This window comes from Lithobates pipiens, unplaced genomic scaffold (assembly GCF_037356315.1).
Source record: "Lithobates pipiens isolate NorthernLeopardFrog02 unplaced genomic scaffold, aLitPip1_a1.2 Scaffold_27, whole genome shotgun sequence".
Classification (NCBI taxonomy): domain Eukaryota; kingdom Metazoa; phylum Chordata; class Amphibia; order Anura; family Ranidae; genus Lithobates; species Lithobates pipiens.
The window spans coordinates 136,732,858-136,747,232 of record NW_027507788.1 but is presented as its reverse complement, the minus strand read 5'-3'; the positions used below and the strand labels follow the sequence as shown (position 1 = coordinate 136,747,232).

At 42.8% G+C, this 14,375-nt stretch overlaps 1 protein-coding gene across 8 annotated transcripts in view; it reads left to right on the top strand.

Annotated features, from left to right (window-relative positions):
* Nucleotides 1-14,375, top strand: part of TNNT1 (troponin T1, slow skeletal type) — a 121,896-nt gene that overhangs the window by 32,055 nt on the left and 75,466 nt on the right. For 4 of the 8 annotated variants that reach the window (XM_077457533.1, XM_077457530.1, XM_077457529.1 and 1 more), the window contains exons 2-4: nucleotides 1,360-1,409; nucleotides 5,122-5,135; nucleotides 7,947-7,967. In XM_077457533.1, the coding sequence (XP_077313659.1) occupies nucleotides 1,381-1,409; nucleotides 5,122-5,135; nucleotides 7,947-7,967 (64 nt within the window). In that variant the 5' untranslated portion in view covers nucleotides 1,360-1,380. Of the gene's footprint in view, nucleotides 1-1,359; nucleotides 1,410-5,121; nucleotides 5,136-7,946; nucleotides 7,968-14,375 lie in introns of those variants that run through there. The other 4 variants (XM_077457535.1, XM_077457534.1, XM_077457536.1 and 1 more) reach the window with 3 other exon arrangements.

Here is a 14,375-nt window from a genome sequence, read left to right as displayed (position 1 = left end):
GTGAATTGGGTCAGTGGACCAATATGACTGCAACTCGCATTTTTACGTTATGCCCATGAGGAGGGATAGGCCCAGAAAAATCTTAAAATCAGAAACCATAATAGGTTTCCATTCTCTAGCATAATCTGGGGATTAGTGGTGATGAAGTAACCATCATACAAATTGCTTCGGTCCACAATAGAGCTATAGTGATCCTCTGTGAAAAACAGTGAATAAAAATCAAGTGAGGTAAAATTAACTGTTTCCACCTGAATTCCGGGTTGGCCAGTGAATGAGGGAAGTACTGCAGAAATGGTGGGCTCCCAATCAGGATTGGCAAAAGGGCACTTTGGGCTCATGGGCTTTGTCATCTTGGTGGCTGCGGGACACTACTTGTGCTAGCCACTGCACCAGCTTGAACTACACTTATGGGACTCCCCGTGTCACCACATGATACTGCAGTGCTGGTTTGTCTACGACCAGGATGTACTAGGCCATTGGTGCTTGCTAGTTCACCAGAAGGATGAGCGGCACTAGTGCTGGTTCTCTGCTCCATACGAGAGCCAGAAGAACGGGGTCGGGTACGCCTGACCTTAGCAGGGACCCCTACTCTGTCATCAGAGCTATCTGTCAGGGTACCACTGTTCTCTACTGGTCCTGACAGTGAGGCTGCCTCCCCATTGCTCTCATCTGTCATTCTCCGCAATGTGTAGGCCTCTTCACTAGTGTACCTCTGTTTGGACATTTTGGCTTTAAATTTATAGGTACCACTAGCGCGACTCACAAGCAAAAGAGCACCTGACTGTCAGAGCCTGCTTCAATCGCTACCAAAAAATTTTTTAGCTTACGCAGGGATCGATTGATACTGCACTTGGGTGGGCTGGGTTGGGCTGGGCGGAGGGGCAAAGCACAGGTGCTAGCAAGTGTCCGGGCTGATCCTGCTAACGCCGCATTTTTGGGAACACCTAAACTACTGGGAAAGCTAATATAGTTCTGATCAAAATAAAAGATATTGATCCGTTCAGACACTATACTAGTAAGGGAGGTGTATGGTGCATGCATGGGTTAGCGCTTTTGGCACAAATCTGACGCTGCCTGGGACTGACGCTGACCCTAACTGAAGCTAAAACCTGATGTCTCCTGCCAGGTGATCAGGGGGTGTGAGGGGAGATGAACACAGAAGATTTTTTACTTTAATGGATAGAATGTATTAAGATAAAAAAAATATTCTGCCTTTAGAACCACTTTAATTCTAGAAATGTTGTTTGATACAATAAAATATTGTAGATTTTGTTCAGTACTTGTTTTATTGTGATGTATGTATAATGATATCATCCTTAACAAATTGTGAGTTTCTGAACTCTAGTTATTTATCTACAGGTGAGCTCAGCGCTTGACAGCATGTCTGACACAGAAGAAGTGGATTATGAGTAAGTCACCTTTTTATAGCCACATAAGATCTTGGTTTACCTTCAGTATCTGAAAATAAATGCTGACAACTTAAACTCTGGTACAATAGGTCTCTGAGATTATATTCAACAGTTTATGTTTACATGTCTTTGTCATTAAAGCATAACTATTGGTAACTTTATAAGCCTGCCTAAATACACAACTACCAAGGCACAATGTATAGTATAATAAACATTTTAGTGATTAGCGTAAGTTATAAGATGCTTAAAGAATAGAGCAGACAATAGCAAAGCCAACATGTATATGGTTTGATCAACTATATTGATCCTAAACAGACTCCACATTACTGACATGTAGGCAGAGCAGTAACCGACATCAGCAGAGATGTTGGGCCATTGATCAGAACAAGCACAGGCAAACTGGGTATACAAATAGAGTGCTAACAATTTGCAGGACTAATCCAAGACATGACCAGGCAAAAGTCAGACAGACCTGAATCTAGGGCATAAGCAAACAGGCTGAATGTCCACTAGTCTATTTAAACACTCTTGATTAGGGCAGGTGTGCACTTCAGAAAAGTGTTCTGTATTGCCAAGTATTGACCAAAACATGGTGAAGTCTCAAGGCTGACTGCTACAGTGTCAGAAACCATGAATCAGACTGAGACAGAAGTACAGTTAAATCTCACTTGTTTAATCATAATAAAAAAAGGTAAACAGAGTCACATAGTCAAAACATAGCCAGAGTTCTAGAACCGGAATGAATAGTCAGACAAGCCAAAGCATCAGGGAGCCAGAGATGAGCATAGTAGTAGAACAGCAAGCAGAATCTGGAGCCAGAAGGAATGTCAGCCGAGCAAGTCTTTAACAGGAACACAGGAGAGTGTCTCTAGAAATGTGACCAAAGGTGAAGGCAGAGATCATCTGGGCTGGACAGCTTAAAGTGGATTTAAACCCACTCTCATCCTTTCCAAACTACTGCAATATTGGTTATCTAGAAGGATGTACATGCCTCCTGCATGTATACTTATCTGTCAAATGTCTCCCCTCTGTCTGCTATGAGACCCGAAAAACTGCAGATTTTGTGGGTGGGTCTGTTTTCCAGGGCTCAGTGGGTGGAGTCGTGATGTCAGTAGACTCCCCGCCCACCTCTACACTCCCTTTATCAACATGCATTTTCTCCTGTGTACTTCTTACACTGAACTTCTGCTATGATCACTAACATCCAAGTCAAAACCCAGAAAAGTCCCCACATGACTTCAGCATGCCAAATCATGCTGAGATGTGGAACAGCCAATCCTTGCAGAGCAGCAGAAGAAAGGAGTGGGAGGGAATTAAAAAATAATGCATGTCTCTTAGACTAGTGCAGGGGATATGTAAATCACCTGTCACTCAATGCAAAGGGGGAGGATTTGACAAAGTTTTTCTCTGTTTGTCAAGATTTATCTCACTGAACAATAAAAGAGATTGCTCAGAGCTGGATTAACTCTTTGTAGCAAGACTGGGCTCAAATTATAGAAAATTGAATACTCTATATTATGATTTTTTTTTCGGGTTTACATCCACTTTAGACCCCCTTTCACACTGGGGCGTTTTTCAGGCGCTTTAGCGTTAAAAAAAGCACATGTAAAACGACTGAAAGAAGCCTCATCTGCAATCCCAATGTGAAAGCCCGAGTGCTTTCACACTGAGACCCCTTTCACACTATGGCGTTTTTCAGGCACTTTAGCATTAATATAAGCGCCTGTAAAGCACCTGAAAGAAGCCTCAACTGCAATCCCAATGTGAAAGCCCAAGTGCTTTAAGAGCCCTTTCACACTGCCAAGCCCGAAAAACGCTCGTAAAGTGCCACTTAAACTAGCTGCGCTTTACCAGCGTTTTTCAAGCGCTAGTGGGGTGCTTTTAACCCCTGCTAGTGGCCAAATAAAGGGCTAAAAGCACCCACAAAGCACTGCTGCCAGCGATTTGCAGGCACTTTGCAGATGCTTTTCAGGCGCTTCCCATTGATTTCGGGCGTTGGCAGTGTGAAAGGGCTCTTAGACCCCTTTCACACCATGGCGCCCATAGCATCGGGCTTTCACACTACAGACAATGGTGCAGCTGTTTTAGGGCGGATTGCAGGTGCTATTTCTAACGCTATAGCACCTGAAAAACGCCCTTGGTGTGAAAGGGGTCTTAAAGCACTTGGGCTTTCACATTGGGATTGCAGATGAGGCTTCTTTCAAGCTCTTTACAGGCACTTTTTTAACGCTAAAGCGCCTGAAAAATGCCTAAAAACTGCCCCAGTGTGAAAGGGGTCTTAAGTAGGCAGGACTGACGAGCAGGATATCATCAACAGGTGTGCCACTGTGGAGAGATAGGAGCTGGAAATTAGTCGAGTCGACAGCTGAGCGACCAGCTCAGAGAAGGAAGGGCTGAGCCCAGCCCTGACATACAGGCTTTTCCCTTTCACTATGGTTCCCCACCAATCATTAGGGCTGGGAGCGACAGAAAGCCATGAATGGAGGTTTCCTTAACAGGGTTAAAAAACGCTGATGTAGGTCTTTTGCTACAAGCAGCAACTGAACTGCCATATATGCCTAGTTTGTTTAATTCATGGAGAACTCTGCGTTAGAATAATATCTTTGGAGTAAATCCAGCCATTGATGGATTAAATCTCAGCTGGTTCAGCAGGGACAGGCCAAAATTTGACCCATCTATGTGCACACTGGTTGTATTGAAGTTGATCCATCAAATAAATTCAGCGCAACCAATCTGTCAGAACACAATAGCGGGGCAGGAGTTATTCCCCCCATCAACACTAAATGTGTTGATGGAGGAATCAAGCAGTCTTCTTTCCTTCTACCCATGGTGGATAGAAAGAAAATTGCATAATCTATGGGCTGCTTAAGGCTATAAATACTTTGTGAATTGATATTTACTCACCCCTGAGTTATACCTATGAACATAAATGATTTATATTTATTAGAAGAACACTACTATAGCACTTTACCACTCAACCTTGCATACTGAAATCAAACTGAGAATTATTGATGGTAAATAAATTACAATTTTAGACCTTATAGTTTATTTGTTTACCTTTTAAATTAGAGATAGAGATTTTAAAGGGATTAATAGTTCAATAGGCAAGTAGAGTTGGCAATATACTATGAGCTCTATGCCAGAGCAGTCCTAGAATAATGGGGCTCCAGATTTGGGTGTCACCAGAAAGAATATGCATTCTTTATGACAGGCGCCAATTAAGTAGGGGCTTGGTGAAATATTTAATGTATTCAGAAATAACAGAAATGTTGGGTGGTCTTGGGTAAAAACAGGAATCAGATACTTATAAGGAACAAATATTGAATTACTCTGAGTTCTGAAGTCATAGAAGGCTTTCTTTAGTTTTCTTTGCTAAAAAAAAGAGACTTGGAATGTACTGTAACTTTTAAACATAGATGATTAACATACACGCTCACCTCAAGTTCCTGGATTAAGGAGTTTGTTTTAGGGAACAGTTATGCCTGGTACACACTATTCCTTTTTTGTTGTTCAACTTAGCGGGCTAAACAATAAAAAATTGAGGAGCTAAGGGGGAGCTTGCTGTACCAACTATCTGATGTTAGTACAGCGATCTCCCTGCTGAGCTATTGTCTTCTGACAAGGGAACAGTGTATGTTTTTCCTTTTAATTTGTTTTCATACTTATGGATACCTACGTGTGATAATTTATCTACTTGTTTTTCCTCCTATAGGGAACAGCAAGAGGGTAAGTTTGCTTTTTGTCCCATTTACCTGCTCATGTATTCATTTTCAATGTACACAATATTTATTTATTATGCTGACAGACTGGTAACTTTATATTCTGACTATCTTAGGTCAAGCCATTGTCACACTTCTGTATCTATAACTTTATTACTTCTAAAGACAAGTTAAATGTTAGGTCTATTCTGGCAGAATGAGGGGAAAATAGTGCAAAGAAGAAGTGTCAGCTAATGGGAGACTGAACAGTCCATTCAGCCCATAAGTTCACTTTTCTAAAAATAAATAAATAAATAAATAATAATAATAATTTTGGCAGGTAAAAAAAGGAAAATAAAGAGCATTTCATTTTTTCTTAAGGATCCGGAGAGCATTGCACTCGTGATCTTGCAATGTCAAGCTCCTGCAGACACTCAGTACAGGTGCCTGCTGTATGTGCAGATAGTTACTGAAATACAGGAAGACTCAATAAACTACAAGGGCACTCACCAGCACACTCTCAGTTCTCTGAGAACTACAATTCAACTTCTACAGTGGCAGACAGGACCTGTAGTTCATTCATTCACAGAACCCTGTGAATGAATGAAATGGCTGGGCAAAGCCCTGCACAACCGCACTGTTTAAAATTGTGACAGCGGGTGCGAGGAGACGATCCCCTGCCCACCGTCACAATGGAGGATCAATTATTAACTATTGTGTTCTGGATTGTATATAGCCAGATCTGTTAAATAACCAGTTCCCGAACGTGCTAAAGCCAAAAGACGGCCACAGCTCAGTTGTCCAGTTCTGAGAGGGAGTCCATAAATGTCCTCCCAAATCCCTGCCCTCTGCGTGCCTCCTGCAGTGAGCATCAGGTGCACTCTGTGAATGCTGTGTCCTTAGGACACAGCTAATCACAGATCAGGGTAAGGGACTACTCACACCGGCCCTTTACTATGTGATCAGCTGTGTCCAATCACAGCTGATCATTTGTAAACTCACTCTGTCTGTGGGAGGGAGGGAGAGCAGCTAACTGGCAAGCCTGTCAGCACATCATTTACACCGATAATCAGGTCACTGATCATCTGTGCCCTGATTATCAGTGCAACCCAATCAGTGCAGCCTATCAGTGCCCATCAGGGCATCCTATCAGAGCAGCATCATCAGTGCCTCCTCATCGGTGCCTATCAGTGCCGCCTCCTCAGTGGCCATCAGTGCCACCTCATCAGTGGCCATCATTGCCTCCTCATTAGTGCTCATCATTGCCCATCAGTGCTGCCTCATCAGTGCCCATCAGTGTAGCCTCATCAGTGCTCATCAATGTAGCCTCATCAGTGCACATTAGTGAAAAAGAAAAATGGCTTATTTGCAAACTTTTATAGCGGGAACTAAGAAAAATAATGTTTTTTTCAAAATTTTATGCATTTTTCGCTTGATTAGCCAAAAATAAAAAAAAGTGGTGATTAAATGCCATCGAAAGTAAGCTTTATCTTTTTTTAAAAGTTGATACAAATTTCATATGAGTACAGTGTTGCACTACCAAGCAATTGTCATTCAAAGTGGGACAGTGCTGAAAGCTGATCATTGGCCCAGGCAGAAAGTCTCCAGTATTGAAGTGGTTAAGCTTAATTTACTGTATGTGGCATCGGTTACGCTCAGTAAACAGCTGCCCATATATTTGCACTGAGAAAGGAGTGATGAAGCATAACCACTGACCTGCCAGACAGGAAGTACGGTGCTCATGGGTAATGAGCAATATAATGTACGTGCAAATGCTTTTAAGGCATTTGCACAGTAATGCTACTTACTTTAGGCTGGTTACATTCAAATAAAAAAGTCAACTGAAATAACTGTACACACCCTTTTAGCATTTAATAGTGACCCCCGACATGAGTAAATTTCAGGGATGCCTACTTCTAAAAAAAAATACGTATTGGCTGTCTTTGTCTGTTGTCAACAGTTTTTGAGTCATAGACCTAGAACATGCATTCTGTAAAATAGGTTTCAGAAAGAGGTAAGAAATTCTTGAGTCAGTGACTCAGGAAGCAGTGGAGCTTTTGGATCGGCATGGAAGCCAGGTAACTAGATTGTAAGCTCTCACGAGCAGAGCCCTCCTTGCCCTCGGCTCTCATCATCTTGAATTGTATTGTAATTGTACTGTCTCCCTTTATATTGTAAAGCACTGATCAAGCTGGTGGTGCTATATAAATCCTGTATAATAATGATATACATTTTTAGAAGAAACATTAAGCATGAGCAACCTATGTAATATTCTTGTCATGGGTTTAAAACAGCATTCTTGAATGGCAAGTTCTGTATTTATCAAAAAATCCCACAGTCCTGCCCTCTAGCCCCCTTAATAAACTAAGCTAAACCACATCCCCCCCCCCCCCCACCCCTGCAGGTACTTACCTCTGATGGTGATGGCAGCCCCTCTACATCCCACATGTAAAAATCTCCTGCCAGGATGCCAGCGCCTGTCTACTAATGTCCCATAGACTTGAATAGAACATTGCCCCTGCAGTACGGGTACATCCCATTCCACTCTGTCTAATTTCATTTGATTTTGTATTTGACAGACCACATATTGACTATAAAGAATGGAACAGGCAAAATACACTTCTACCTTCACTTATTCCACAGCGTTGGTCTCATTTGAATCCATTACAATTGTTTTTCTTTGTAATCATTTTTCTTTTTCTATAGTTTTTACTAACAGTTGTTTTTCCAAAACACCTTTTCAGTTTTACTGCTCATCCCCACCTAAATTTTATAAAAGCAACAATAAAACAGAATTATTATTTTTTTTTCTTTTGTTTCTTTCTTGCGATTAAAAAAGAAGAGGAACAGGAAGAAGAAGGTGAGGTTACACATATTTTTACACACAGTGAGGCTAATTTACTAGGAGAGTAAAGACTGTGAGATGTTTTGTTCTGTCCGTTCACATATATAAAGGCCTGTCCACAGCTGAGACTAATAAGAGGTCCTACTACAAGGTAAGATTTCAGACTAGGAATGGAGGCATTTTCCACCCAAAGCTCTACAAAGTCTCAGGGCTCCATGACCCTGTACAGGACTTATTACAATTTGAAAGAAAGGGAAGTTTGTATGCCCCATATCAATCACAAACAAGCCTCTCACCATGTGTAGGTGACAATCCCAGGGGACATTTACACAACTTTGACAGTCCTGTTTGTCAGTTCCTCTCAATATATATATATATATTCACATATACACACACAGTATCTCATAAAAGTGAGTATACCCATCACATTTTTGAAAAAAAATTATTATATTTTTTCATGTGACGATACTGAAGAAATTACACTTTGCTACAATGTAAAGTAGTGAGTGTACAGCTCTTTATTGAGCATCTGTGGCGCATCCTTAAACGGAAAGTGGAGGAGCACAAGGTCTCTAACATCCACCAGCTCTGTGATGTCATCATGGAGAAGTGGAAGAGGACTCCAGTGGCAACCTGTGAAGCTCTGGTGAACTCCATGCCCAAGAAGGTTAAGGCAGTGATGGAAAATAATGGTGGCCACACAAAATATTGACACTTTGGGCCCAATTTGGACATTTTCACTTAGGGGTGTACTCACTTTTGTTGAGTTATTTTGAGGGGACAGCAAATTTACACTGTTATACAAGCTGTATACTCACTACTTTACATTGTAGCAAAGTGTCATTTCTTCAGTGTTGTCACATGAAAATGTGAGGTTTTGTGAGATACTGTATATACACAAACACACACACACATACACACCTTTCTTCTACACCCCAGTTCCTATGTTTTTGTGCATAGGACATGGAAGCTAAAAGACTCAACTATAGAGAAACATAGGAACTTGGCTGCAGAAAAATGGCAGCAGCTGCCCTAGACTGATGGGTCAAAATTTCTATTATTTGGCTGTAGCAAAAGGCAGTTTGTTTGCATGTCATTGCTGTTGTATAAATAGAGTGTCATTTGAAATATTAGAGCATGTATGCTTTGACTTCTAAGCTGTCTGCAAAAACAATTTACCATATGTGTTTTTGCTGTTCCTGCAATTTCTGAAGAAGCCGTAGCCAGAGATCGTAGAAATCAATATTTGCTCTTATGTTTTACCATGTAATTTTTGTGCAAAGTCCAGTAATAGGAATCAATCTGATATTATATTTTAGTGATCTGATTAAAGTAGTTCTGATTGGTTTCTGTATTTTACCGCACTTTACACACGTTCACTGCATTTTGTAGAGATTTATTTTTAAAAGTGGCTGTGTAGGCAAAGTATAAAAACTCTCTTAGCAGACTAATAGGGTTAAAGGTGGCTATATATGTCACCCTTATGGGGAAGATTGAGCAGACACTCTTTGAATGTATAAAGAATACTCAGAAAATATTAATTGAACTTGAATTACATTGTAGCATTTTAGACATGTAAACAATTGCCTGTTTCCAACAGAAATTAGATACTTGTTGGAATGATTTTCCAACCTTTTGTTAAATCTTTCTCTTTAGACAAATGGTTTGGAAAAATGTTATCACCATAAAGGATTTTTTAGCATATATATGTTACATTATATGAAGTGGCCCAAAGCCGAGTACACACTAACAGCTGACAGAGCCGCTGTACCAACCATCCGACATTGGTAAAGCGATCTCCCCCGCTGAGCTGCTGTGTTCTGATGTGGGAATGCCATTGGATGAGATCGCTGATCGGGAGTCAGTCGGGTGCTAGTTTTCCAGCATGCTCATCCAACAGAAGCTGGCCAAATAGACAGACCGACATACACACAGGCCGAAAGTTGGCTGTTATTTTTTTTAACCCTCAAATGTCTCCTGGCATTCGGCCCGTGTGTACCCGGCTTTAAGCTGGCCATAGACAGTTGCAGTGGCGTCACTAGGGGGTGGCTTCTGGGGCTATAGCCCTGAATCTGGGGCCCATAGCCCTGAGTCTCTGCAGGGGTAAGTGGTGGGCTCTCTGGGGACCCCTGATTTTAAGGGGGAGGCTCTCTGGGGACCCTGATTTAAGGGGGAGGCTCTCTGGGGACCCTAATGTAAGGGGGGTTCTCTGGGAACTCTGATGTATGTGGGGGGCTCTCTGGAGACCCTGATGCAAGGGGGAGGCTCTGCAGGATCTCCATTGCTAGCCCCGAGCGCCGCGGTGAGCGCTGGGACCATTCTGATACCGAGCACCGCCGAGTGTGGCCAAGTGCGGCCGAGTGCAGTAGCAGGTCCCGCCTTCTGGAGCCTGCATGTCTATGATGGACGTCCCACTGGTCCAATGACGGGACCACGGGATGTGTGACATCCATCATAGGCACTGTTGGCTCCAGAAAGCGGGAATTACAAAGCGGCTACCACGCCACATCCCCGCTTGGCGCTCGGGCGAGCCGCTCTCCTCTCCTCTTCTCCTCTTCCTCTGAGGACTGGCTGCTGTGACACTGCACACCAGGGCTGAGGTAGGTCAGACAGTGTATGTGGGTCAGTGTAGGTAGGTCAGTGTATGTAAATGTCAGTGTAGGTAGGTCAGTGTAGGTCGGTCAGTGTATGTTAATGTCAGTGTAGGTAGGTCAGTGTAGGTAGGTCAGTGTATGTTAATGTCAGTGTAGGTAGGTCAGTGTAGGTAGGTCAGTGTATGTTAATGTCAGTGTATGTTAATGTCACTGTAGGTAGGTCGGTGTATGTTAATGTCAGTGTATGTTAATGTCAGTGTAGGTAGGTCAGTGTATGTAAATGTCAGTGTAGGTAGGTCAGTGTATGTAAATGTCAGTGTATGTGTAGGTCAGTCAGTGTAGGTAAATATCAGTGTAGGTATGTCAGTGTAGGTAGGTTAGTGTATGTTAATGTCAGTGTAGGTAGGTCAGTGTATGTAAATGTCAGTGTATGTGTAGATCAGTCAGTGTAGGTAGTTCAGACAAGTCAGTGTAGGTAGGTCAGTGTATGTAAATGTCAGTGTATGTGTAGGTCAGTCAGTGTATGTAGGTCAGGCAAGTCAGTGTAGGTAGGTCAGTGTATGTAAATGTCAGTGTATGTGTAGGTCAGTCAGTGTAGGTAAATATCAGTGTAGGTATGTCAATGTAGGTATGTCAGTGTATGTTAATGTCAGTGTAGGTAGGTCAGAGTATGTAAATGTCAGTGTATGTGTAGGTCAGTCAGTGTAGGTATGGTCAATCCTACTATAGTGTGTTTCAAACAGTCCTTCAAAAGTCACTAACGATACACTCAGCTACTAGTACTGTCCTGCAACAGTCCTGTTGCCAGTGCAGCTCTTCTACCAGGCAGGTTGACTCCACCCACAGGGACAGCAGTAGTACTGAGGTAAGGTTTACTTCCATGCTCTAAGACAACTTGAGATATGGATCAATACCCACAGTTTGTGACAGCATGCTCTAGTCAGACACAGGGGTTGATTTACTAAAACTGGAGTGTGCAAAATCTGGTGCAGCTGTGCATAGTAGTGAATTAGCTTCTAACTTCAGTCTGTTCAATTAAGCCTTGACAAAAAAAAAAAAGAATGGAAGCGGATTGGTTTCTATGCAGAGCTGCACTCTCCTGTTTTAGTAAATCAACCCCATGTGCTTCTGCCAGCTGGTGATCCTATGGAATATCCCTTTGTCAATTTGGAAGTACAACAATTCACGCAAACTGCCAGCACCGCCCTTAACTTCCCTTCATACACTATCTCTGCCTAAATCTGCACCTTTAACCCTGCATCTTCCTCCACATACATGTGTAGCCAAGGGTTTGCTACTATAGTCATTATAGTTGAACAGTTAGTTTTTGTTTGCAAATGAGTTTGGCTCCCCCTAGTGATTGCTGGACTCTGTTCGGATTATTCCTCACTCTTGAGAAGAAATGCAGAAAAGTATTGTGGGAGATGTCGTTTGGAGGAGGAAGTCACTCTGTAGCTGAATCAGCCCTGAACTACAGGACAGACAATGCAAAGTGCTCAGAACTGCCTGCTGGGAGGCGTGATAAAAGGACAGGCGCGGCCTGTTTTCAGCCTCTCTGGACATCATTCAACACTTTCCAGCAGGAGGTCTGTGTGTGACCAGGAGTGAGAGACTGAGGCCTATACAGCGGAAAGGTGATTCTCCACCTCTGAGAGATCTTGGAGGACAGCCCTGCTATTCTAGCAAGCGGACCGGCCAGTGCTTCAGAGCAACTGGAAGCCACCTGCACTTCAGCCCATCGGGTGTTGCAGCATGGCGTGGCAGCGCCATCTTCACCAGACGGAGATACCAGGAGGGGATTCTGGATAGAGCCTATTGCGGTGAGAGGGCACCTGCCCATTTCAGTAGAGATTACAGTGTTACTGAGTGAGTTATTTCTACTACTGGTGAGACTTGTAGTTCCACAGAGCTGAATCTACTTCTTCATAGGCATCATACAGCTGGACTTTGGGGCCTTGTCTTTCTCCCCTGTGCTATAAGGTCAGTACTGTATTGTACTCACATGTAAAGAGGAGTCTACAAGTGGTGATATTTCTTCAGTTAAGCCATCATCAGCACATCTTTTGTTCTACAGTAATTTCTTTCCTTTTGTCTCTGTGGATTACAAATTACAACATTATACTGCAGTTTAACCATCAGGCTAGCTGAAGATATCTGGAGTTAAAAGAACTTTCACCGTTTTCTTCTTTTACTAAGCATTGCTCCTCTACTCACAAGTAGGGATGGCCGAACTGTCACACGGCGGTCGTTTCGTGGCGAATTTTGCGTGTTTGCGATTCACCCGATCGGCGGAGTATTGCCGCTGTTCGCCCCCGGCGGATATATGTGTTTACAGTGTGAAAGAACTTTGACCCATGATGACACATCCATCATGGGGTACAGGACAGCTAATTGAGACATTTCAGCACATGGACAATTGGACATTCCCCCTACCTTATAAATAGACCTGATCTGGCGGCCATTTTACATTCTGTCTTATTTCAGTGTAGGGACAGGAGGCTGTGTGGAGCAGGGAGAGACTGTAGTGACACAAATCGCTAGCTATTAGGTCCACAAAAGTCCTTTTAAGGACTGGTATGGTATAGGTGTAGTACAGTATATAGGGTTGAGTGCACTGCTGTGCTGGTGATTGCAGCAGCCTGTCTTTTGTCAGTGCAGGGAGGGACAGGACACTGTGTGCAGCAGGGACAGTCAGTTTAATCACTAGCTATTACTATTAGGTCCACAAAGGTCCTTTTTAGGACTGGTATAGGTGTACAGTATATAGGGTTGAGTGCACTGCTGTGTTGGTGATTGCAGCAGCCTGTCTTTTGTGAGTGCAGGGAGGGACAGGACGCTGTGTGCAGCAGGGACAGTCAGTTTAATCACTAGCTAGCTATTACTATTAGGGCCACAAAGGTCCTTTTAAGGACTGGTATAGGTGTACAGTATATAGGGTTGTACACGTATAATATACTTTCTTCCAAATATAGAAAGAATATTATACTTGACTGCTGCCCTATTCTGCAGCAGTCCTTTATCAGTGTAGGGACTGAGGTGCAGTCTGCAAATCACTAGCTACACGGTGCTGGTGTGGTGTCAGTGCACTCAATCACGGTGCTGGTATCAGTGCTCTATATCACAGTGCTGGTGATCATCTCCTGCACCCTTGTCATAGCCTACCCTGACCCTTCCTCTCCTCCATTGCCTTCATGCGCTTCTGAGTCCTGAATTGTCAAAATTTCACATATAAAAAAAGAATGCTTGTAGTTGTCGATCCCAGATTCACTTCATACATGTGTTATGTCAGTGGCCATGTGGTGGGACTATGTGTGCACAGCTAGTAATTATTTTGTGTCTGGAAATATGACCTGTAGGTTTTTAAAGTTCGCCTGCCATTGAAGTCAATGGGGCCCGCCGCAAACTTTGCGGTTCGCAAACTTTCGGCCACGTTCGCGGTTCGCATTCGCAAAACGTCCTGTCGGAAATTCGTCCATCTCTACTCACAAGTTGATCTCTGAATTATAGCCTAGGAGGAGCCATTTGTGTATATGTTAGATTTTACACTTTGTTCCTGGATGTATAGATTATATATTGCATTTGGTCTGTATGTTGAGGCCTCAGTGGGAAGGTATTTAATATATGTCTTGAAGATATTAAAGTACCTATCCCTCTGTGCACCTGTTCACATATACTCTTTAAGGTGGTTATAAGGTTATAAGTTCTGTATATGTGCATTAAGTGATAACCGTTGTTAATCATAACTTATGTTCATTCATGCTCTTTATTGTGTTCCATTACTTATCTCAGTAAACTTTTCTGAGTGGTTCAGTGATATCGTGTGAGTTTC